Raw genomic sequence first — 27503 nt, forward strand, 5'->3', positions numbered from 1 at the left:
CAACAGGAGGAGACAGCAAGGCCATGGCAAACTATCTACCTGTGGCCCTAGCGGATTCCGCCCGATCCTGGCTCCATGGACTACCTCGTGGCACGATCGGATCATGGGCAGAACTTCGTGATCACTTCATCGCCAACTTCCAGGGCACCTTTGAACGCCCCGGCACACAGTTTGATCTTTACAACGTCATTCAGAAGTCTGGAGAATCCCTTCGAGATTACATCCGACGCTTCTCCGAACAACGCAACAAGATCTCCGACATCACCGACGACGTCATCATCGATGCCTTTACTAAAGGCATTCGCCACGAGGACCTAGTCGGCAAGTTCGGACGCAAACCTCCCAAGACGGTTAAGCAGATGTTTGAAAAAGCCAACGAATATGCCAAAGCCGAAGATGCTATTATCGCGTCCAACAGTCGGGCACCACTTGGAAACCGAAGAAAGACACGCCGGCCGCAGGAGAGAGGGGAAGTAACAATCACAAGGATCGCAAGCGTAAGCCCGAAGAACTTGTGGCGACAACTACTCCATCTTCCCGACAACGTTCCCGCGTCAACACCTTCGACAAGATAATGAACTCCCAATGTCCGCATCATCCCAACTCCAACCATGTGGCCAAAGATTGCTTCGTCTACAAGCAATTTGCGGAACAATATTCCAAGAACGCACGTAAGCCTTCAGACGGAGATCAAGGCACATCAAAGAAGAAAGATGACTAAGACGATGCCCTGACTGGTTTTCAGGACTCTCGTAAGGAGTTTAATCACATCTTCGGCGGATCCCTGGCTTACGAATCTAAAAGAAAGCAGAAGCTAACCGAACGGGAGATCATTGCAGTTCAGCCCGACACACCCCAATACCTTCGGTGCTCAGAGGTAGCAATTAAGTTCGACCGCTCGAATCATCCCGACCGAGTGGTCTACCCGGGGCGGTACCCCCTGGTACTAGACCTAGTGGTTCGTAACGTCAAGCTCCGAAGAACCCTCATCGATGGTGGCAGTGCACTCAACATCCTTTTCGCCAAGACCCTGGACGATATGCAGATCCCTCGCACAGAATTAAAGCCGAGTAATGCACCCTTCCACGGAGTCATCCCAGGGCTATCAGCAACGCCACTCGGCCAGATCACTCTTCCAGTAACATTTGGTACTCGGGAGAACTTCCGCACAGAGAACATCTGCTTTGAAGTTGCCGATTTTGAGACAGCATATCACGCCATACTCGGGTGCCCGACGTTAGCCAAGTTCATGGCCGTTCCACACTACACCTACATGATGATGAAGATGCCTGGTCCTCAAGGAGTCATATCCCTACGGAGCGACATCAAGCAAGCTGTCACATGTGATAAAGAAAGTTGCGAGATGGCCCAGACCCGCGAGATCACACTCGCCCGAGAAGAGATCCGACTGGCTGCGACCATGGCAAGCGAAGGAGAAGTGCCCGCAACCAAGATGCCCAAAAGCGGAGAAAGCGATGCCAATACCAAAAAGATTCCTTTAGATCCCTCTGATCCTAATAAGACTGCTGTAATAGGCGCTGAGTTAGATTGTAAATAGGAAAGCGCGCTCATCACCTTTCTTCAAAATAATAAAGATATCTTTGCATGGAAACCATCCGATATGCCTGGTATTCCTAGAGAGGTGATTGAGCACTCTTTACATGTTAAGGAAGACGCCAAACCCATCAAGCAACGACTCCGCCGTTTTGCACAGGACAGGAAGGATGCGATCAAGGAGGAATTAACCAAGCTGTTAGCAGCGGGCTTCATTAAAGAAGTCCTTCATCCCGACTGGCTGGCTAACCCAGTCCTGGTTCGGAAAAAGACGGGGCAATGACGCATGTGTGTCGATTATACCGACCTCAACAAGTCTTGTCCCAAAGATCCTTTTGGGTTACCTCGCATTGACCAGGTAGTTGACTCAACGGCCGGCTGCGAGCTACTCAGTTTTTTGGATTGCTACTCGGGATATTATCAGATCTGACTAAAAGAATCCGACTACTTGAAGACCTCATTTATTACGCCTTTTGGGGCCTATTGCTACATCACCATGCCCTTTGGATTGAAGAATGCAGGAGCAACCTACCAACGCATGATTCAGAGGTGTTTTTCAACTCAGATCGGCCACAATGTTGAAGCTTATGTTGATGATGTAGTCGTCAAGACCAAGTAGAAGGATGATTTGATTACGGATCTCGAAGAAACTTTCGCAAGCATCCGCGCTTTCAGGATGAAACTAAACCCTGAAAAATGCGTCTTCGGAGTACCGTCAGGGAAGCTGCTTGGATTTATGGTGTCTCACAGAGACATACAAGCCAACCCGGAGAAAGTTAATGCCATCCTCAACATGAAACCACCAAGCTCTCAGAAAAATGTCCAAAAGCTGACTGGTTGCATGGCGGCGCTCAGCCGGTTTGTCTCACGACTCGGTGAGCGGGGGATGCCCTTCTTTAAACTGTTAAAGAAAACAGACAATTTCCAGTGGGGACCCGAAGCACAAAAAGCCTTTGAAGATTTCAAGAAACTTCTCACTAATCCACCAGTTTTGGCCTCGCCACACCCACAGGAACCGTTGCTACTATACGTCTCGGCCACCCCTCAGGTCGTGAGTGCGGTCCTGGTTGTCGAGCGAGAAGAAGAAGGCCATGTTCAGAAAGTCCAGCGACCGATCTACTTCGTTAGTGAAGTTTTGGCTGACTCCAAGACAAGATATCCTCAAGTCCAGAAGCTGCTGTACGGTGTCTTGATCACCGTCAGGAAATTATCTCACTACTTCCAAGGTCACTCGGTCACGGTGGTTACGTCGTTTCCACTCGGGGATATACTTCATAACCGCGAAGCAAACGGACGGATTGCGAAGTGGGCCTTAGAATTGATGTCTTTGGACATATCTTTCAAGCCACGAACTTCGATCAAGTCACAAGCTCTAGCTAATTTCCTCGCCGAGTGGATCGAGTGCCAAGAAGACATGCTAGAGGAAAAGATGGAATATTGGACTATGCATTTTGATGGGTCGAAGAGGCTTACAGGCACTGGAGCTGGGGTTGTTTTAATTTCCCCGACTGGAGAAAGATTGAGCTACGTATTGTGGATACATTTTTCTGCGTCCCATAACGTGGCGGAATACGAGGCGCTGCTCCATGGATTAAGGATTGCCATCTTTCTAGGCATTCGCCGATTAATCGTCCGTGGAGACTCTCAATTGGTTGTTAACCAAGTCATGAAAGAGTGGTTTTGCCTTGACGATAACATGACTGCTTATCGACAGGAAGTACGCAAGTTGGAAGACAAATTCGATGGATTTGAACTCACCCATGTTCTTCGACACAACAACGAGACAGCCGACAGATTGGCTAATTTCGGTTCAAAGCGAGAAGCAGCTCCTTCCGACGTATTCGTCGAACATATTTATGAGCCGACTGTACCAAGGAAAGAAATAATCAAGGCTACGGACACCCAAGATGTGAGCATGATAGAAGCCGACTGGAGAGAACCCCTCATAAGATTTTTAACCAAACAAGAACTCCCTCCAGATAAAGATGAAGCCGAGCGGATTTCTAGGCGCAGCAGACTTTACATTATTCATGAGACTGAGCTGTACAAGAAAAGTCCATCAGGAATACTGCAGCGCTGTGTGTCCTTGGAGGAAGGGAGACAATTGTTGAAGGATATACATTCTGGTATTTGTGGTAATCATGCTGCTGCACAGACCATTGTCGGCAAAGCTTACCGACAAGGTTTTTTCTGGCCTACAGCTGTGTCTGATGCTGACAAGATTGTGCGGACGTGCGAAGGTTGTCAATTTTTTGCCAGACAAATTCATCTGCCAGCCCAAGAGTTGCAAACCATCCCGTTGTCCTGGCCGTTTGCGGTCTGGGGGCTTGACATGGTCGGCCCGTTTAAAAGGGCAGTCGGCGGTTACACGCATCTCTTTGTGGCTATCGATAAATTCTCCAAGTGGATCGAAGCTAAACCGGTCATCACGATCACAGCAGATAAAGCTAGAGATTTTTTCATCAACATTGTGCATCGGTTTGGGGTACCTAATCGGATCATCACTGATAATGGCACTCAATTCACCGGAGGAGTGTTTAAAGATTTTTGTGAAGATTTTGGCATCAAAATTTGCTATGCCTCCGTAGCGCACCCTATGAGTAATGGACAGGTTGAACGAGCCAATGGCATGCTACTCCAAGGGATAAAGGCACGAGTTTTTGACCGATTGAATCCCTATGCCGGCAAATGGGTGGAACAACTGCCATCTGTACTTTAGTCCTTGCGCACCACTCCCAGTCGGGCTACAGGCCAGTCGCCGTTCTTCCTGGTTTATGGAGCAGAGGCAATGTTGCCTAGCGAGATAGAATTTGAATCTTTGCGTTTCCGCAACTTTCGTGAGGAGCGCTATGGAGAAGACCGAGTAGATGATCTACATCGACTGGAAGAGGCCCGTGAAGCAGCCCTAATTCAGTCGGCCCGATATTTGCAAGGGTTGCGTCGTTATCATAACCGTAATGTCTGATCACGAGCTTTCTTAGTCGGAGACCTAGTTTTGAGGAAAATTCAAACTACACGGGATCGGCACAAGTTATCTCCTTTATGGGAAGGGCCATTTATAATCTCTGAAGTCACCCGGCCAGGTTCTTATCGACTAAAGTGTGAAGACGGTACACCTATCGATAATTCTTGGAATATAGAACATCTTCGTCGTTTTTATGCTTAGGCATTACTTCTGTATTTTCCTCTTTGACTGCTAACATCAAGCCTTTTCTTGAGTTATCAGTCGGGGGCTACTATAATAATGGAGTGTGATCTTTATCAATTCAATTCGCTTACTTGATCTATCATTGCTCTGTTTAATTTTTTTGGCTTAGTCAATGAGGACTGAAAGTTTTTAAACAACTTTTGCAAGTTTTAGGCTCAACAAGGTTTGAAAAAAACTTTTAAGAAATCAGGAGCTAAGTTTGAAATATCATGCACAGCATAAATTCATCAGTATTGTACGAATTGTACCTCCATCATCATCATCATCATCATCAGAATCACTATTACAATATAACATCAATCAGTATCAGTTTTTTCATCATCAGAATTGTTAGATCCAGCCGTCCGGAGGTCGTTGTCCTGGAATCTCTCAACTATGTCACCAGCTATCTTGTCGTCGTCTTTCTGCGCGTCATTGATGAGGTCGAGAGCAGCTTCTTCACTTGTCCCGTCTGCAAAACCGTCAACGGTGTCAATATCAATCTTCGGGTACAAGGACTTGGTCATCGCCGACGCCAGGCTTGCTCCCATGCTTCCAGCCTCTTTGATATTCTTAAAATAAGTATCCGGAGCAATTCTTAGCTTGTCGAAGATTTCAGCAGCATCGAATGAACTCGGACTACTGTTATTATAGAACATGGCTTGGACGAGTGGTGCAGCGGCGTTGGCAACCTCATCTCTAGCTCCCTCAAGCCTCTTGATTTTGTTAACCAGGACATCAAATTGGGCTTGGGACTTGATTTTGCGGTCTGCACAGACGAATTCACATCAACAAGTGGTCACAAAGATAGGAGGTATTAGTTATCAGTACCTTCAACATCTTTCAGAGCCGAGTCTCTCTGCTTTGCCAATTCGGCTTTGTCTTTCTCCAGAGTCTAGACCCGCTTCTCTAATTCAGAAATCCTGGCAGCTTGCATTGTATTGTTTTCTGATTAATCGATATGACGAGAATGGCAGCACAAGTAAGTCAGGCAGAGATTGTGTTTACCTTTCGATGAACCGAGTAGTTCGAAGTTGGATTCTTGGAGCTCAGCAACTCGATCTCTCAGATCATGCTCAGTTTTCCTGGCGAGCTCCTTAACTTCGTGCAGCTGGTTTCTGGTGGCCTCGAGAGTTCCAAGATGAGGAACTAACTTTTCAAGAGTTGCGGTCTTCGCCTCGTTCCTAAGATGGATTCTCTGCAATACACATTTATGAGCATTTAAGTAAAATGAAAAACAGGATAGTTGGAGCTGGGCATAGGGAAACTTACGTTTACAATGCGAGTGGCTTAGCTGAGTGCCTTTTTCAACAGGCACACTTCCTCGTCTTCCTTTTGCCTGTTTATTATGATTCCCTGAGGTTGCTTATCATCGTCCCACCACTTGATTAAAGTGGGTGGGTGTGAATCCTCAGATGACTGGATCCTCAGGATTTCTTCTTCATCGCCGATCATCAGGCCTTAGGCATTTATAAATAAAGATGAAGCAATTGAAGAAAAGTCTGTCGGATCAAATTAAGTTTGGAGGACGTACTTACCTGTGATTATTTCCGGTCAGGGATGAGTGGGCCCATGTACTTTAGACGGAGAGCTGGACCCTGGGTCAGTGTTGGCATCTTTTTTAGGAGGGTTGTCAGCTCGAGTTTCTACTTCAGGGATGTCCTTGTTCTGCTCCGTATTCGACTGGTTTCCAGTCGGGGGCTCCTGATTAGCACCAACCCCAGCTTCGGCCGACTGGCTCTCAGTCAGGGGCTCGTTGCTGGGTTCTATATTGTCGGTCACCGGCTGTTTGTCACTCGGGTGATCCCCTGCAGTCGGCCCGGTCTCTTTTGGAGAACTTGTCTCCATGCCAGTCGGCTTGGGGTCTTTTCCAGAAGGATCTATGTCAAATGGCTTCCTACAAGTTTGAATTATATTGTCAGCATGATTTTAATGAATAAGCATCGATGCAAGGAAGACCGTCAAATGATATGTACCTGGAAGATTTTCTGATTTTCGGCATGGGACGACTGGATGTTTTCTTCTTTGGATTCGCCTGTCGTGGTTGTTTTCCGGTTGTTTCCTCACCACCAGTTTTTTTAGCGTCATCGCCTTCATCATCACTCAAGGCTAGTTTCCTCTTGCGGAAGTCCGACTGACTGGTAGGTTTTGAAGTGTCTGATTGATCAGCAGACCGAATTTTCGGTCCTCCGCCGACTTGGCTAGCTTTCCCACGAGGTGAGCGGTGTTGAGCAATCGGGGGGTCAGATCTCATCAAAGCGAATTCCTATATTTCAAGTTTTCTGTCAGTTTGGCAGAAGATAAAGGCATGCTTTATAGAAGGGTTGAGATGATCGATACTTACCGGTGGAGGAGGGTTGAAGGCGTTATGTGGCACCACTGGCAGCAAGTGCGAATAGCTGACTACAATTGCATTTGAGAAAATTTTATACATTCTCTCCTTCATGACCTTGAAATCAAGAGATTCAGGATCTTCACGGTTGGGGTCATGCTTGCCGTCGAATTCAAAGGCTGTGCGAGATCTTTCTTTGATTGGGGCCAGCCGGCTCTTGATGAAATGTCGGGTGATTTGTTCTCCTTGCAGACCTTGTTCTTTTAGCTTTATCATGCGGTCCATCAGTTCTACTGCCTGAGCGGCTTCATTCCCCATAGGCAGTGAGTTCCAGGTGTCTTGACAAACTGGAGGGAGGCAGCAGTACTCGGGAAGTGCGGGCTCAGGATTCTGAACATAAAACCAGTTTGCATGCCAGCCTTTGTTTGAGGTTTTGAAGGGCATGGAGAAGTATTTTTGGCTTAATGTCCCCCTGAGTTGGAAACCAGCGCCCCCAACAACGCATGGTTTGCTCTTGTTTGGCTGGGGCTTGAGGAAGAAGATGCGGCGGAACAAGGCGAAATGAGGCCTAATGCCCAGAAAAGCTTCGCGGGTATGAATAAAATTGGCGATATACACTATGGAGTTTGGATTCAAATGATGCAAGCTAATCCCGTAGAAGTTCAGAATTCCCCGGAAGAATCTTGAGGTTGGAAGAGAAAATCTGCCATAGAAGAAGTGAGAGAATACCACGATCTCGTGTGTATCGGGGGTCGGGAATGCCTCGCCGAACGCTGGTCGCCACCCGATGATTTCCTTCGCCGGAAGAACGCCGTGCGCCACCATTTCTTTTAGATCCTCTTCCGTTACATCGGAGGGAGCCCACTGACTCTCGAAACTTTCTCTCTCTTCCGCCATGGATGCAAGTTGAATGGATTGATTTGGTCCAAGATATAGCTGGAGGGGAATGAGGAATCGGTGCGGTGGACATGCGGAGAGGTTTCGTGGGATTTTTTTAGAATGGATTGGGGCGGATTGATGTACCCTAGCTCCGTCGGCGCGGTTCTGTACTGTAGCAAGGAGTGGGGAAATGGCGAAAGTCTCGGCAGGGAAGACGAAGCGATGCTTGGACTTCGGTGTTTTTGGGGTATCGGGAGTACTAATAGGCCTGGGCCTGTACAGTACTTCAGCCCAATATTATAATCAGCGTGGCCCGTTGTGATCCCTAGGGACTTAGGCGCTTTTTGCTTTGGCAATTTGTGCTCACAATGATGTGGCCCGATGCTGCTAAAATCCTTTTTAACGTGGTTCAATAATTCTTTGGAATTATTATGATGCAAATAAAAAGGTGCCCTACAGAAAGGTGTTATACCATTTTTGTAAGCTTTGTTAGGCTGCACAAGCTGTTTGGGCTGATTTGAGATGACTGGTCTATTAATAGTCATTCTCTTAGCATGTTATATGCTTATTTTGCTTATGGTAAGGGTTATAGCTTAGGCTATTAAACTTCTTAATTACCATGATCTTTATCATATTTGGTGGATCATTTTAAGAGTTTCCTACTCGGATTCCTATCAAATATGTCTATTTTTGGACCTTTTGAGTGTTTATCACTCGGCCCTTTTCGTATTCTTTATCCTTGATATGTTCAAGTTGAGAAGCAGTCGGCTGGGTATTTTATTGAGTACCATACATGCTTCGTTATAAAATCACTCGGTTCTTGACTACATGTTTAGTTTTTCAACTAATCACATAGTCGGGGGCTACACCTAATTAGGTGCATCTACTCGATGCACCATGTTTTATTTTAGGTGCATCTACTCGATGCACCATGTTTTATTTTCGCCCTTCACAGTCTTTTAGCACTCGGCAAGCTGGAGCAAGTTGAATTGAAGCACTCGGATTATTGTTTTTTGTTTCGAGGAGGCTATTTTGTCAACTGCGAATGTCTCAGGGGCTACTGTGGAGATTATGGATACCCCATATCAACATGACAGTTATAATTTAGTCGGATATACGGTACTAAATATAGATAGAATATCTTTATGAAGACTCGGGTTAGTTTCTAACTTATATGTCAAGGAAATACCCGAGATCTTAGTTGGTTACGATTGTATTTTATTTGTAATCACATATTCCGTTAGGGATATGGACTGTATTTTGTAATATGGATCCCTTCCCCTATATAAGGAGGGGTCCGGGTTCCTCTCGGGACGATTCTTTTCTCCCAAATCATACGATCAATAACATACTTGGTGGAATCATCCCCGGACAGGAGTAGGATATTACTTCTTGAATAAGAAGACCTAAACCTGTATAAAATTCCTTGTCTCCAAACCCATCCACTTTCCTAGCTTCATAGCCACCCCCTTTTATTATTGCCGAAATCTTGTTTCGACAGGCCCTCCTCCCGCCGCTCCTCTCCCCCACCGCCGCGCCTTGCGCCGCTACTCTCCGCCCCCGAGCTCGCCATCGTGCCGACCGTCTCTCTCCCCCTCTCCGGCCGCCGGGCGCTCGCCCGCCATGGAGTCCACCATCTCAGCCCAGCGCCGCCCATCACCGCTCCGCCCGCAGCCCGGCGCCGCTCAGCCCGCCGTGCTTGCCCGCCACCGATCCGCCCGTCGCCGCTCCGCTGCCGCGCGGGCCCGGCGTCGTGCTCGCCCGCCTCCGCTTCGCCGCAGCTCGGCGCCGCTTCGCCCGACGCCGCTCCACTCGCCGTGCTCGCCCGCCGCAGATCCACCCGTCACCGCTCCGCTGCCGCGCGGGCCCGGCGCCGCACTCGCCCGCCTCCGCTTCGCCAGCAGCTCAGCGCCGCTCCGCCCGCTCCTCCCGCCGGCCTCAGTCGCAGAAGAGGAAAGAAGAGAGAGGAGAGAAAAGAGAAAAGGAGGAGAATAAAAGGATGAGAGAGTGGCTGACATGTGGGTCCCACGTATTTTTTTAATTTTTTTTTTGATGACTAGGATGCCACGTCAGCGAAAACACCCATATAAACTGCCCTAGGACCTTAAGTGCACGGTTTGTGTAAGTTTAGGGACGAACATTTCTGGTTTTGTGGTTTAGGGACCTAAAATAATCTCGCTGTTAAGTTAAGGGACCTCCGGTGAACTTATTCTGCGAGAGAAGGGCACAAGTGATAAGTGGGCCGACGACGTTACGGCCCATTATTCAGAATTGCTCAGAATAGCAGGCTTCCTATGGGCCAAAATCATCACGGCCTGGTAGGACAGCGCCAGGTCCGCAAGTTAGCGTCGTGGGCCCTGATCGGAATGTCCACGAAGATTCGGCCCATCAATATCGCCTGGTCGACGGCGGCGGCTAGACATCCCCTTGCGCTTCTCTTCCAAATCCCCTAGCTCATCTTTCTTTCTCCTCCATAGATCCATCCACAACATGTATCGCCTAGGTGGCAGTAGCAGCTGCCGTCGCGCCGCCGCGCTCGCCGACCGCATCTACTCCTCGTTCGCAAATGCAAACCCCATTAGCAGATTGGGAACAATTCCGAATAATCGCTCAAGCATCTTGGAAAAAAGGAAAGTGAAGAAGACGAAAAACCGGCGATTCCTCTACATGGTTGATTTCCGGGCTGTAGACCCCTCCTTCCAGAGGCTACGCCGAATCGACCCATCAAGTCTCTTCTACGCAGACCCGGCTGCGGCGGCGGCGGCGGCGGCCGTGGAGGACGTCCGCCTGTCTCCAGCCGACATGAACTTCTTTCCCCCCGGTAGCGATTCGGAGACGGACAACCTCACGTGGATGAAGATCATGCGCAGGAACGACGACAAGATCATCGCCGTCGACCATGCTGGCCGCACGATCGTCTACGACCCCGCCAAGCACAGCATCGGCGCGTTGCCCGCCATGGTCACGCCCAAGCTCTGGACGCTGTCGCTCGCCGTCGGCAAGGATCTGTACGTCATGGCGGTGTCGCCTCGCCCCGACGGCGTCGCCGAGCGTTCTTTCGAGGCGCTCGTCCGTTGCGAGAAGCTCGAGTGGGAGGTAGTGGACGATTGCCTCTGGTGCCCCATGCCGCCGCCACCGTACGTGCACGCCGCCGGCTACGAGAACGCCGTCGGCGACACCTGCGCGTACGCGGCGGTCGGCGACTCGCGCATCCTGCTGTCGTCGAGGAGGCACGGCACCTACTCCTTCGACACGGCGCGCGCCACCTGGAGCAAGGCCGGCGACTGGACGCTGCCCTTCAGCGACCGCGCCGAGTACGTCCCCGAGCATGGCCTCTGCTTCGGCTTCTCCGCCGCGGACGACGACGTCCTCGGCGCGTGGGACCTGTCCTCCTCCTCCACCGTCCAGCAGCCGGAGCCGCCACCGCCGGCACACCCCGGGTGCAGGGACTTCGCCGTGCCGGGGCCGCCGCGTCGCAGGGCGCGCCCGTCGCACGCCGTCGACCTCGGCGAATACACCGAGGTGTACTCGTCGCACGTCGTGCACATCGGCGACAGCAAGCTGTCCGTGGCCAAGCTGTACACAGTCTCTCGCCGGGGGACCTGCACCGAATACTGCTGCGATTTCGAGTCGGATGAAAGGAATTTCGCCGTGCTCACCGGCGTCGAGGTGGTGCGCGGCCACGACGACGAGCTTTGCATCATCACGCATAAGTCGCAACGTTATAGTTTTGGTGAACGCTACATACCCACATCTGTACTCCGACTAGCAGAGTACTCCTCTGCTGAGCAAGTTTAATAGCATAGCCAACTACCAGTTCTAAATCATCTATAACCAATGTAATAGCCAATTCATATAATAATTGTTTACTATACTATTAGTATATGGTCCCATCTGTCATACACACATTATGTCTTGGAGTCCGTGTTGCAGCTGGCTACAAATTTGTAGCCCGCTGCTATTCTCTCTTATCTTTTATCTCATTAAAATATCATTAAAATATGCTTGTAGCTGGCTAATAGTCTGCTATTATCGGTTAGCTTAAAAGCTCTGCATTCGAAAGCTCTGTAAACTCTTTCTTTCATGATGATGCAATTCTCTCTGAACGACAGTTTAGTCACTACGGGAAAAAATGTATCAATTTGAATCACTGGATAATGTGATATTAAATAATAATTGAATATAAATCTGCTATAACGAAAACCTCAATATAGCACAACCGATAATCACATCACATCTTTGTAATCTTCACATCATTACAATGCAATAGACCAGGTGAAAGCAGTAGAGTAGTAAACAAATATTATGACGGAATGCAAATCTTTCTATGCTCATCTTCTGTCGTAACTAAGAAAAACCAAATTCAAGCTTAGATAACTGCTAACATTTTTTTCATATATCAAACTAAATTCAAGCTCCAAATGCCTTTGTATGTTTTCTAATGGAAACTTGCATATTTTAGTGTAGCAACTTCCCTGACCAAAGCTGTAAGGCATCGCTGTCTGCAAGTACACATCTTGATGCATATTTTAAGTTCAATTAAGAACGAGAAGGCAAGTGCTCACCTCAAGTACATCTCTTGGAAGATGATATCAGAGTTTAACTTTCTAAACATAAATCAAAATGATGGTGGCAAAATAGTGGATTTTTTGCTAACATAAGTTCAGAATACGCACTGGCAACCTTTTCAACATGTGGCATGTACAGCAAGAGTGGTTAATTGTTCAGATAAACTGTGATCCAAGAAATTGTATTTACCTCAACTGTGCTTTGCTCTGGATACCCTGATATAATTAACGAAGATTTCAAGAAACAACGGTGGTCCATGGCATGTATCTGATAGCATCATCACCACCAAGTGCAGCGAGATGATTCAACTCATCTTGGCAGACAGTAGCAACAGCCGCATAGGATGCATAGGAGTGGGCAGTGATGGTGGAGACCTGAATAATTTGGTAAAACCTAAATCTAATTACTAAAAATCAGCCCCAAAAATCCAAAATTGGCAAATCAATACTTACCACCAGAAATCCCTGCTGGCAGCCGCTCTAGTTTTTACAATCATATATCTTATATAACTGCTAAAATTTTTCACATATAATGCTAAGTTGCTAATTAAACTCAAGCTAATTTTTCACATATCTAATTAAATTTTTCGGAGGCAGCGGGACGTCCTCCACCGCCGCCGCCGACGATGATTGGGGCACGGGCGCCTGCGCGTTAGGCTTGATTAAAGTTTTGATTAAAGTTGGCAAACTGCAGCACATTAGAGAAGACGAACTCAGGGAAGGGAATAAATCTGTGTAGTTAGGCTTGTGCAGTTAAGATAGATAAGGATAACATTCACGTGAACTCTAGAGTAGAGGCAGAGCGTCTAATACGAATACGTAGTATTGGGTGTTCGGCGAAATGCAATTTCTAAAAGAATTTTCACTATTGCCCTTTCGGCATGTCCTTAGGCGTTAAAGTGAGCTTGTAGAATTAAATTCAGTCTTAAAAAATATGTTTGTTGAATTAAAATTGTTTTTATTCAATGTAACACACGGGCAGCCTACTTAAAATACGTAAGGTTTATGCAGAAATTTTCACATGTTGTTCATGTATGCTTGCTCCATATCCGATTTTTGTTCCCCGTCGCCATTCGATCACTCGCTGCTGTACCCGCCCGTCCGTCCTCACCACGTCAATCGCGTCGTTGCTAAAGCAGAATTCTGATGTACAATCAGAATGTTTTCTTTTGACTCTCTAATAACCAAGGTAGACTCGTGTTAAACCTCTGCTCATATGTATCTCATGCCTCAATTTAACTGAGATTCTATGCTTTTTGGCCTTCATAGATTCAGTCAACATGGTTAATCTGCTCCCCGCCAAAAAAAAAAAAGGTTAATCTGCCATACATGCACCTGAACTAAAGCAATGTTCACTAAGCAACGCATCTAAAAAAAAAGAAATACTGGTTTCATGCCTATATGTTATGGTATCTTCCGTTTGTTGTCCCTAGTCTTAATTTTTGGCACTTTTACCGCTGTCTGATCAGATTATGAGGATTTCAGGTTACAAATGTTTTATATCTTTCAGGTACAAAAACAGTGGAATTGCATCCTTGAAATCCTTGAAATCTTTCAGGTACTAACGGAGTTTACATAGCTATGCGATGCAGAGTTTTTAAAGCTAACCGATGAATCAGCATCCTGCAAAAACGGCAGGAGTATCCCAAATAAATTAGGCTATTACTTCCTCCGTTTAATATTATAAGACTTTCTAGCATTTTTCATATTTATATATATATTAATGAATCTAGATATATATGTGTACCTATATTCATTAACATCTTAATGGAAATCGAGGGCTCTCACCTTTTGCTAAAAAAATATTTATTAACATCTATATGAATGTGGGCAATGCTAGAAAGTCTTATAACCTGAAACAGAGGGAGTACAATTCTATAACAAGTACTCTGCTGGTTACAGTACAGAAACGGGTGTGTAGTGCTCAATTATAACGGCACAACTCTGCTTGTGTTGATGAGAAACACGGCGGTACGAGAGATCTGTTTAACTCCAGTGCAAGTCCAAAATATTGATGAGATACGGACATGCCAGTCAGTTTGATTATGTAACTAACAAGATAGATAAACATGTTGATCACCAAAGAGCCGATCGGCTGACAAGCCGATGGAGTAATTCCAGCTGACGCCGATACTAGCCGATGTCGATAGAGTTTAAGCAATCAGCTATATGTCCAATGTAGATAATGATATAAAGTCAATCGACTGATGATAATGTAATAAAACAATAATATAATTCACTAGAAACCAATCGGCTAACAATGATATGATAGAATAAATGATCCGATAGTTAAAGCATACATTGGCTGGAGGTCCGATGTCATTCAATCCAAATGATTAGATCAACAATGAAATCATTGTGGCGATTGGCTAAATCCAACTTATATGTTATCCTTATAAGCCGATACAATGTCCAGATAACTCACGCCTGAAACCTCGATGAAACTCTTATTGGCAATCAAAGGCAGGTTAGTTTTTATGGTTCTAAACACGACTAAGATTGATACAACTCGAAGTATGCAAAGAAACATAAAGTCTAAACAATCAAGCATTTGATTGATTTTAAGAGTGGTGGATATATGAGCTAATCTAATCTGGCAAAGCAATTTAGCCGATACCGACAAAAACCCTAAAGCAGATCCTAGCCGATACAAGTAAATCGAGCTACCAAACTAGATTAACTAAGATGTATGATAAAGAGGTAGACAAATATATCAACCGAATCATAGCGATCCAAGAGATCGAAGTGATGCAGCCTTGAACAACACCAACGTAGCAGGTACAATTGGTAGGGCTGGCGAAACATAGGACTTATCCCTTCGCCGGAAATCGAAAGCCGATTCAGCCCCGTATCAGATGCCAAGTTCCGCCGTGATAAGTAAAAACCTCATGAAAGAGGGTGGCGATGCGCCGAGAGTAGTTTTATTGATCGAGAGATAGTTTACAATGATCCCGGATGCACATTTTTATACCCATGGATAGATACTAGTATTTACTGGACAAGAAAGAAACTTTCCTAAAGATAAAAGGAAAACAAAAAAAATCCTTATGGGACACTAAACACACTTTCCTAAAGATAAAAGTAAACTAAAAGACTCTTCCTAATTAATAGAGAAACTGTCATGCCGCATCCTTCTTGGATTTGATCTTTTCTGGATAAGCTTCTTTTAATTGATTAATTTCCTTAACCAGATCTACAAATAATCCGACTATTAGCGACTTGATAATTCCTATCGGCGATTCCAGGACTCTGAAGCCGATACTGACCCTAGGCCGATGATGACTTCGGGGCTTACCAAATTTTGGCGTTAACGGCTTGATGATGTGAAACTTGCCACCGCGGCCACGTGCCACTACGACGCCAATGAGCATGGCGAATTTCCTCTCATCCCATACGAAGTATTCAAAATTTTATAAATGACAATCTTCATCTATGTAGTTTTTTTTTTTCTGTTGTTGTGCCTTAATACAATAGTTTCAGGTACATAACATTGTTTGTATCCTGGTCTAACATTACAAAGGTGTAACCTTATTCCTGAAAATGTTTTATGTTTCTTTACCACAAACTTAGGTAGATCTGAAGAAGTGGAATCCTTATCGACTTGGATCGAGCACAATGTAACATGTAAGAAGCATGTAGAGGCACTCGTTGAACTAACGCGTGTAATATGCTCACTGAGAAATGTAAAAATAGGATGTGTAATTAGGCATGCAAGTTACAATGGAGCAGAAGAGAGCAAACCTCACCTAATCATGCGTTGATTATTGTAAAAATCATTATGTGTTTGTCAAACTTATTTTGTATGATCTATCAAATCCATGCAACCAACCAATCATTAAACTTTGGATTATAAAATTAACAATGTCGAGCTGTGCATTTAACCAAGTGGATGGACATGTGGTGTTTATCTAAAAGGTGGAGTTTGCATCGAAATCAAAGGAACAAATGGCTCGTATCAAATAGAGTAGTGCCCATGGAATTATAAGGGCTATCTCAGTAGTAAATCATCCGAACTATAAATGGTAATGCATACCGAAGGGATTTGGTGCACCTTTGAGTAGTGAAATCCAGTTTTTAGTTGCTATACATGCAGTTGAGCAAAAGACTATTAGTAGGTAACTACGTGCTTAATCAACTAGTTTTAATGGAGGTTAGAAAAAATGAATAAACCTCGTAAATTAACAAAGTAACATAGCTATATATATATATAACTGCCTACTATTCAACATCAACAATATAAAATTATCATTTCATCAATATGTAAAGAAATACCCGATTTTGCAATTTTCTCATCCTAAAGATATGAATCCAAAGTTTGGTAGGTTAATTTATTAAGAGTGGTTCAAGCCTTTCGAGTTCGTGGAAATTGATCTAAATAACGTGGTGATAGTCTTCAATATTAACTCAAATGAGTTTTGTCTAAATTCAGAATTGATGGATCGCTTACTTCTGAAGAATAAAAGAACGATTACAGTCAAATGCATGGAAGAGTTAATTAAAACTTCAGCAGGGGCTAGCAGGGGCGGACCTCATATAGTTTATGGGTATTCTGCTGAATACCCAAAATTTTCAAACAAAAAATTCATATACATATATGCATATTATACATGTATATAGTCAGTTGGGCCTAATCTTCTCAACCCATATATCTTTTCTGGCCTAATAGGCTCTAGCCATCACTAAAAAGCCTAAAATTCAGAGGTCCATTGTCCTATTCCACCCGAGTGTCTAACCCTAACCCTAGCTGCTGGACATCTCCATCCTCCAATTCCCCTTCCCCTTCCTACTTCTCCCCAACCTTGCTTCCTCTCCCAGTCCGTCCGTTGCGCCGCCGCCCTACACCCACGGCTCGTCACGACGTCGCCCTTCGCCGACTCGTCGTGCCAGCGTGCCGCGCCGACGCACCGTCACCGCCACTCGTCTCCGTCACCGCCGCCCACCGCCGGCCGGCAGCCGTGCTGCTACAACACAGCAGGAGCCAGCAGTACAACCCGTAGCCCTGCACTGTTGCTGGCTTGCTGCACGTCTAAGGTGAGTGAATGAATAAATGAAGTTACAAGTTAGTGATATGATATTGTGATGAACTAATGATTTTGTTCAACAGCTATTGAGTGAATGAGTGTTGAGTGCCTTTTTTTCTAGTTGGTGATGTAGAAAAATGAAGACGAAGAAGCGTGTAGATTTGAAATCTCTATAGTGCTGGGAAGGAGTGCCACTGGCGGACGCAAGATTTATAGGCTGGGTATTCGAAGTTACAAATATTGTCTAACACAACACACACAAAAACAGAATATTGTACATTCAATTGTAACAATGACACAAAAGTATAAAACAAGTATGAACAGTTTATATTAGATAAATTTAAGAATGCTAGCAAATTACAAAAAATACTAAAAAAAATTACAACTTGACTTTCCGTTTTTTCATGCGTTGGAAGTGAGAAATGATGTCATTATCTTTTAACTTCCAAAAAAAGTCCCCCTCAATAAACGCAACCAAGCAATTTAAGTATTGATCTCCCATTCTGTTTCTCAGCTTATTTTTCACATAATTCATTGAAGAAAAAACTCTCTCAACACTAGTTGTTGCTACTGAAAGAATTAGAACCAACTTGAGAAGCTGATAAACAAGTGCATAATGGACATTCTTCTTTGTTTCAACAAGCTTGATTGAAAGTTCAGCAAGAGTTTTCATTTTTGCAAACCTCTTGTCTGCATGCATAAGATTAAAGTGTGTAAGTTGAGAAGAGAGGCGCACTAATTCTGACTCCGTGAAATCCCTAGGATAAAATTTTGCATGCTTCATCAAATTGTTCTTGTCATAAGTTGTAAATGATCAACTGGGTTGAATGATGTCATGCAAAGAAGCAAATCAGTGTTCACTTCATCAAACCTGTCATTTAGCTCTCAAAGTTGCCTATCAATGAGAGAAATAAACATGTCAAACTTGACATGGGGAAAATTCTTCACATTTTTTAAGAATCTTTTAGATCTTCCAATTGGCAAATAAGGACCATCCATGTCAGGAACTTTGATGCAGTGCTTGGCACAAAAACTAGTAACCTCTTTAAGAAAAGACTCCCATCCATCATCCTCCCACAATAATTGCAGTTGCATCTTCGTCAAATAAATGAGTTCGAATATCTTGATATCTCTTTTGCAAAGCAGTTTAAGTCATCTGTGTACCCAAAGATGGTTAGCAACAAGTGTGCCATGAAAACATATTCGAATGACTCAAATGATCATATCATAGTTTGAGCTTGACAAGCCTCTGTGCCTTGAGAGGGGTCTTTTCCAACCTTCATAAGAACTTTCTTGATTGAAGGATACAAAGAAATGACAGAGATAACAACCTTATAGTGAGATCCCCAACGAGTATCACCTGGCCTACTCAAGCTCATCTCTTGATTTAAACCCAAGCCAGTTTCTAAGACTCGTTGTGCTTGAGCTTCTCGAAGCATTTGTGTCTTTTTACAAGATTTCTCAATAACAGTCAATAAATATCTAAGTTGCTCAAAGAACCAAACACAATCAACATTTTCTTTAGCGATTGCCACAAAAGTTAACTGAAGTTGATGGGCAAAGCAGTGAACATAATAAGCAGAAAGACACTCATCCATAATCAATTTCTTTAGACCATTTACATGACCCTCATGTTACTAGCTCCATCATATCCCTGCCCACAAATTCTAGACAAGCTCAATGAATGGTCCATAAGCAAGGACTCAATTGCAGCCTTAAGTGTCAAAGATGTAGTGTTTTCAACTTAAACAATACCAAGAAATCTCTCAACTACCCTTCCTTTTTTGTCAACATAACGCAAACAAAGAGCTAACTATTCTTGATTGTACACTTCACTAGATTCGTCAGCAAGTACTGCAAAGCAATCACCACCAAGATCATTCATGATAAGCTTAGTAGTTTCTTTGGCACAATAGTTGATGAGATCTTTCTGTATCCTAGGGGAAGTCATGTGACAATTCTTTGGAGCATTATCTAAAACCACCTTGTTAACATCCTCAAACATTTCTGCCAGCCATCTCAAAAGTTCAAGAAAATTTCCCCTATTCCGTGACACGTTGCTCTCATCATGTCCACGACAAGCTAGCCCTTGACGCAAAATGAACCTCAAGCACTTGAGTGAATATGTCAACCGGGACATGTACAGCTCATTATATAACTCGGTGTTGGAAGCAATGGACTCTCTAATTGATGTCTTGGAAGTAGTAAAAAAAATGTATTTCTCCTCAGCTTGATTGTGAGCACTAGTAATAGCACCAACATGTTTGTCAATTCTACTTTTAAAATTTCAATTTCTAAATCCTGAGTTGACAAAACTATCTCCACCAGCATGGCAAGTTTTATCCTTGAACAAATAGCACACAAAGCAAAAAGCAGCATCTCGTTCCACACTATACTCAAGCCAATTGTACTGGTCAAACCAAGCAGCTGAGAAGTGGCGCATACCTCCAATATCTCTTGCTGGATAATCATGTGGGCGTGGTTGGCATGGCCCTAATGCAATGTAGCCCCTTCTGACTGTATCTTGTTCATTAACATCATAGGCTGAAATGGGAATTTTCTTTCCAAGATCATGAGGGAGCAAATCAACATCATAAATTGCTTCATCATCTGAAACTTCATATTCTGTACTTGAGGTTGGGGACAATGGTGGGGAAGGTTCTTCATCATCTTCCGTGGTGGGTGATAATGGGGAAGTTTCTATGTTTCCACCTATGTCAGCTTCAGTTGCTGTGCTTGGACTTCCTCTTATCTCTGGCTCCAGATCCATGCTTGTAGCTGTGGTTGTGGCTGTGTTTGCAATCCCATGTTCCCAACCCCTCTCCCTCGTTTTCCGCACGCACGTTTTTCAAACTACTAAACGGTGTATTTTTTCCAAAAAGTTTCTATACGAAAGTTGCTTAAAAAAATCATATTGATCTATTTTTGAAAAAAAATTAGCAAATAATTAATTAATCATGTGCTAATAGATCGCTCCGTTTTCCGTGATCACTGTGCTGATTGGGAACGGCTGCTCCCGAACACAGCCATTAATATTGTCTGTTTGCAATTGCACTTGTGGGGTCCTGCTGGTTGGGAACGGCTGCTCCCGAATACAGCCATTAATATTGTCTGCTCTGCAGAGTGCTTCCCTTTCTATTCAAGAAATTGCAAGCACTTGTGGGGTCCGCCTCTGCAGAGTGCTTCCCTATCTATTCAAGCGAGGAAGCAAGGTTGGGGAGAAGTGGGAAGGGGAATTGGAGAATGGAGATGTCTCCAGTGAATTTTGGGCTTTTTAGGCCATGTCGGCATGTTATTTGATGGCTAGAGCCCATTAGCCCAATTGACTATATATATAATATGCATAGGTATATGAATTTTATGTTTAAAAAATTTTGGGTATTCAACAGACTACCCATGAATGTGGGTTCCGCCCCTGCTGAAGTTTTAATTAACTCTTCCATGCATTTGACTGTAATTGTTCTTTTATTCTTCAGAAGTACCTTTCCTAAGCGATCCATCAATTCTGAATTTAGACAAAACTCATTTGAGTTAATATTGAAGACTATCACCATGTTATTTAGATCAATTTCACAAACTCTAGAGGGCTTGAACCACTCTTAATAAACCAACCTATCAAACTTTGTATTCATATATTTAGGATGAGAAAATTGCAAAATCGGGCTTACATATTCCATGGCACTATAGCAGATATCAAATGAATTGTCATCCCTAAAGCTGCAAAACAAATAAGTTAGGGTCAGAAAATACACACAATACATATTGGATTTAGTAGGTGTCAGTTGGTATCATTTGGACGGTAGAAATTCAAATAAAAAAATAATTGAATAGTCAAATAACTAAGTTATGGTGTGCAAACACACAGAAGACATATTGAATTTAGTATGTTGTCATTTGGTGCCATTTGAAGAGTAGAAATTCAAATGAAAAAGACACAAAAGTTGAATATAGTCAAAAAAAAAAGTTAGAGTTAGCAAAGACCTATAGAAAGTTTGAAATATTGAAATAGTGATAATGTGAAAATATAACTAAATTCGTTAGTGAACACTGAAATAGTGGCAATGTGCAAATATAATTGAATTCGTTCTTGAACATTGGATTGGTGGCAGTGCAAATATAACTTAATTATTTCTCACACATTAAATAAGTGATAATTTGCAAATATACTTAAATTCTTTATTAAAATTGATTGAATTAGAGGTACTATGCAAATAGACTGGCAGACAATGGGTTGGATGTACTTCTCAAATGCTTCTCAAAAATAATAATTCAGAGAGAGCAGCTAAGAATGTCAATGTGTACATGATTCTAAAAAAAAAATGAGAGTATGTTCTAAAGACCACACGTTAACCTGTCGATGTGAGTGATGAGAAGACATCATCGGTGGCGTGATCTTTGCTGACACGAGTATGGGCTTAGTCCCGGCTCCGGAGGGGGCGATGAGTTTGTCGAGTAGCCGCGTGATAGAGATGTTGACGAAGCATTGCGACACACCTCCTTAGCCCTAGGCACACCAGCCAACGGAAGAGGTGGGAGAGCACGAGCCGGAGACGGGAATGCTGGTGTAGTCAATGACGCGCTGGTATGCAGGGGAGGAAGTGCCGCGGCAAAGACCATCGCCTTGGTTAGCTGACTCCACCATAGAGTTGGTGGGGGCACACCGCACACGACCCCCCACTGCTGATGAAGCTTGGTTCAGGAACGGTGTGATTGACGATGAACCGAGGGCCGCGTCAGCGCGCATACCCAACAATGTCACGTCGCCAACGCGTGGTTTGTTCCTTTTGCATTTCCGGTGGTGTCCTCCACGACAGCTGAGGAGAAGGACAGACCTCGCGGTGGGTCACACCGTCTTCGGTAGTATGGACGGAGGGCGAAGACAGTGGCGAGGTTGAGCATTTCAGGTGCCACAAGTGTCTTCGGCGTCACCGACTTGGGAGACAGATCGCCTCGGAGAAGAGGAACAAGCTTGGTGGTGGCGGACGCTGTCTTGGGCAACAGAATTGGCGTGCCGATCCAGCCGCGCCGGCGGCGAGCACCTTGCATATTACTCCCTCCGCGGCCTCTCTGATAGGTGTCGTCACTATAAGATAATTGAGCTATCGCCACCAATTTATTACAACGAAAATAATCCGTGGCAATATATTGTACTATCGCAATGATATTTTTTCTGTGGCAAATAACTATACTTTGTTGCAATGATTTACAATCGTTGTTTTATTTAGTATTTTTGTTGCAATAGGAAATGAGCTATCGCCACAAAAAAAACATTACTATTCAAAAAAACATGTTCTATCGCCACACATTTAATTTTTCCGGCAATTTGCATAGTACATGGTATTTTTCACTATTTTCTATTGCCATGATCAACAAATTCATTGCAATAAAAAATTATCATCTCATAATTTAACTTATTCTTTTCATATGGATATGGATTATGACAAATTTTATAAAAAAAGATGAAATTTATAGCTCTCGATGAGATCTACAACTTAAATTTTTCATTTGAAATCTTTTAAATACTCAAATTCATGATTCAAATCTCAGTTAGGCAGTCCCAAATAGAATTGTATGCATTTTTAAACAAAATTGATGCGTAGGTGAGTTGGTCATGGAGAGCGCGCGTGAGGGAGAGATCTTGGGTTCGAATCCTGGCTATGACAAGATATCAAAAGAAAATAGTTAGGATGATAAATTAATATTGAAACATTTAATTTGGTACGTAGAACTAATGCCACACATGGAGTGGTGGCAATAGTTATTTATTGCAATGATGTGAAGTGTTGCAATATATATTTTTTGCCACATCCATTTTATGGCAATATTAAAATTTATTACAACTAAATAAAAATCGTTGCAATACCTATTACCACACTATTTATTACCACGGCTAGCAACGATTTTATGATTGTGGCAACATGTATCTATTGCCACAATTTTAGCATTGATGCTACGATTTTTTTTCGTGGCGATAAATTAATTTTCTATTAGTGCGTTTTGGTGATGCGGGTTTTGGTGTGTTTGTGCGGTGGTTTCTGTGCCTCCTTCAGATTTAATAATAGATCTTAATCTTGTATTCATCTTAATATTTCTTTTCTAGTACTCCCTCCGTTTCAAAATGTTTGACACCGTTGACTTTTTATCACATGTTTGACCGTTCGTCCTATTCAAAAAATTTAAGTAATTATTTATTCTTTTCATATCATTTGATTCATTGTTAAATATATTTTCATGTTCTTTTCATATCATTTGATTCATTGTTAAATATATTTTCATGTACACATACAGTTTTATATATTTCATAAAATTTTTTGAATAAGACGAACGGTCAAACATGTGCTAAAAAGTCAACGGTGTCAAACATTTTGATACGAAGGGAGTACATCAAATTAACCGAGTTAGTATTATGTTGCGTTCCTACTTCGTGCTGGTTTACTTTCCACTACCAGAAAACTCGTTTATGTAACATGGACATGAGACTCCCATATATATCCTCTGAGTGTGCCAGATGACGCCTCAACGTGACAACGTGCCACGAAGTTTTACTTGGAACCACAACTCAACTTGCCATCGAGGCGTCGTCACCGTCCGCCGCCGACGCCGCGTCAGGCTAGCACTAGGGGGTGGGAGTACCGGCTGCCGTCGCTGTCCACCGCTGCCCCCGTCCACTAGCGCGTGGGAGTACCGGCTGCCATCGCTGTCCACCGCTACCACCGCGCCGGCCTAGCGCGGGAGTATCGACCACCCTCGTCGTCCACCGCCATCTCTAGTGGTGGAAGCGGTGCGTCGAGGCGTCAATGCCGACAAGGGCAAGGGTGGGGCCGTGGGGGGCAGGGGTGACGGTGGAGCCAGCCGTGGCCACCAGCGAGTTATTTAGGCAATGGAGGAAGGAGGAAGAAGAGCCATGAGTATTTTTGTCCGAGATGGTATTTTGATGAAGTTACTCTGATTGAAAATGATATTCTAAGTAAAACCCATCTAAGTAAGGCCTCTCACGGTGCGAGTACGTGGCGCGTGGATTCGTCAACATGGAGGAAAAGTAGGTGGGGCCCATAGCTACGTTTGGTTCTTCACATCTCATCGGAGGAATGAGCGCCTCGCTGCAAAAGTCTGGCGCAGGGCCCACTCGGTGAGGAGATGCGAGCGTGGCCTCCTCCCAGCGAAGGAGCTCATCCGTCATGTCAACGTTGCCGAGGACCGCCACAACCAGATCGGCCTTCACCGGAGAAAATCTGGCGCTGATGCGGCCGTCACGAGCAGATCGGACGCCACCACCATCACCATTCGGAACCCGGCCCTCCGCTCGGCTCTTGCTAGAGAAGCCCTAGATGCCGCGACGACCATGCCGCTGCTCCGCTGGGGTCTGCCTGGTGCTGCCGGGGAAGCCTGAGGACGCCGTCATCGATCCACGTCGCGACGACCCCGCCGCTGCTCCACCGGGGGAGCTCCTTGACCGCCTCCCTTCTAGCTTCTCCGCGCCGAGACGGTGTTGCCGAAGAGCTCGTTGGCTGCACCTTGGAGGAGCGCAACTTTTCGATTCGTGCCGCCCAGAGCTGTCGGCCGCACCGCCCTTCGATCTGCGCCGCCCGTAGCTCGCCGGCCGCACCACCCCTTGATCCGCACCTGCCGGTGCTCAGCGGCCACGCCGTCCCACGAGGTGAGAAGGGAGAGGCGATGGTGGCTTCTCACGCCAGCCGAGCTCGTCATCGTCTTCGTCCTCTACTCGTGTGTCTGCTGAGCGCATCAGTTGGGGTAGGAGGAGAGGACGCCGGCCGTGAGTGGAGGAGAGAGCCGGCGCCAGTGGAGGGAGGAGGGAGCATAAAGGGATCGGGTGTGATGAGGAGAGGATTTTGTGAGGGATTTGATGAAAGAGAATGGGATGCAATAAGATATATGTGGGTCCCACTATAAGGTAAGTGGAGAAAAAGTCTTTGAAGAGCTTCATCCTACGTGTCACCCTGTGGTCCTTACTAGTTGGGGCTTGTATTGTGAACACTTCAGCGAACCATAATCTTATGTACGATTGATGTATAAGGCTCTCATCTTTTGGCCCAATCAACATATGCCAATGTCAAAGTTTAAATTTTTTAACTTAATTTTAAAGTTGTTTTTGAGTTTTTTTTCATCATAGTTTCTCTTACAAAATTATTATTTAAATCGCTAAGAACATAAATGTAAAAGTTTTAATCATAAATTATATGTTTCTAAAACTCTAGCTAATACGCTATTTGGCGTATTTTCCGCATATGCCCTTCCGATGTAGCTGCAATTTTTTTCCATGTACTCCGAACGTGTCAGATGACGCATCAATGTGACAACGTGTCACGAGATTTTATCTGGAACCACAATTCAAGCCGTGTGTCGCTAAGCTGTACAAAGCCTCTCGCCGAGGGACCTGCAACGAATATTGCTGCGATTTCGAGTGGGATGAAAGGAAATTCGCCGTGCTCACCGGCCTCGAGGTGGTGTGCAGCCACGACGACAAGCTTTGCATCATCAGGCATAAGTCGCAACGTTATAGCTTTGGTGAACACTACCTACCCATTTGTGTACTCTAATTAGTTTCCTAGTAAAGTACTCACTAAATTCTTTTTTTAGTTTTTAATACTACATCCGTCCCAAAATACTTATCACTTTAAATTTTTTTATTACTTTTGACATTTCGTCTTATTTAAAAAATTATAGAATTATTATTTATTTTGTTTGTGGCTTGCTTTATTATTAGAAGCACTTTAAGTATGACTTATCTTTTTTATATTTGCACCAATTTTTTAAATAAGATGAATGATCAAATATTGCAAGAAAAAAAGACAAAGTGACCACTATTTTAAAAAAGAGGTAGTAGAGTACTAGCTAAATACCCGTGCAATACAACGGGTTATGTAAAGTATAAAATTTAGGAGTTCTTTGATATAGTTGGTTGATTATGCTATAGTTATAAAACACTGAACTATTTAAGTCGGAAAAATATGTAGTGCAAATAATCTGGCACTGATTCAGTCAGCATTAATCTGCCATACATGCATCTGAACGAAAGCAATGTTCACTAACCAACGCTTCTCTAATATATTAGTGTGCACTACTTTTACGCGTTTGCGAAAAAAATAACCAACACTTCTCAAAAAAAAATATTGATTTAATTCATTCTTATATGTTATGGTAACTTCTATTTGTTGTCCCTAGTCTTAATTTTTGGCACTTTTACCGCTGATCAGATTATGAGTATTTCAGGTTACAGATGTTTTATCTTTCAGGTCCAAAAACAGTAGAATTGTATCCTTGAAATCATTCATGTTCAGGTTACAAATGTTTTACCTTTCATGTCCAAAAACAGTAGAATTGTATCCTTGAAATCATTCATGCCTACTAACAGAGTTTGACAGAGCTATGGAATGCAGAGTTTTTAAAGCTAACAGATGAATCTGCATCCTGCAAAAAAGGTAGGATTAGCCACATAAATTAGGTTTACTATAATTCTTTAGAAGTATACTCTGCTAGTTAGAGTAGAGAAGCGGGGGTGTAGTGTAGTGTTTACCGAAGTACGGCAGCGCGCCACCTCACGCCGGTGAGCATGGCGAATTTCCCTCTCATCCCACACGAAGTCGCAGCAAGACTGGCTGCAGGTCCCCGGCGAGATACTTCTTCGTATACAGCTTAACGACACACAGCTTTGCTGTAGCCGAGGTGGTGGATGACATCCGACGAATGCACCGTGCACGAGTCGCCGACCGCCGAGTACCCGTAGATCTCGTCCCAAAATATTTATTACTAAAACACGTATTAATCTTTTCATCCTAAAATATAAAAGCCAGAGAGAAAAAGTAAGGACATGTATAAGGATAGAGTCATATATGAGCTCTATATTATCTAGAGACTAATATCCTACAACAGTTAGAGACAATATGGTCTCTAATCATTAATGTATTAAAATATTTTTTTCTTACTTTTCTTTCCTTTTTTTT

At 44.1% G+C, this 27503-nt stretch overlaps 1 protein-coding gene across 1 annotated transcript; it reads left to right on the forward strand.

Moving 5' to 3' along the window:
- Nucleotides 1–10610: 10610 nt before the first annotated feature.
- Nucleotides 10611–11750, forward strand: LOC127761549 (uncharacterized). Its single transcript, XM_052285858.1, has one exon. It carries the CDS (start codon nucleotides 10620–10622, stop codon nucleotides 11748–11750), a length of 1131 nt encoding a protein of 376 aa, XP_052141818.1. The 5' UTR covers nucleotides 10611–10619.
- Nucleotides 11751–27503: the final 15753 nt, after the last annotated feature.

This window comes from Oryza glaberrima, chromosome 2 (assembly GCF_000147395.1).
Source record: "Oryza glaberrima chromosome 2, OglaRS2, whole genome shotgun sequence".
Classification (NCBI taxonomy): domain Eukaryota; kingdom Viridiplantae; phylum Streptophyta; class Magnoliopsida; order Poales; family Poaceae; genus Oryza; species Oryza glaberrima.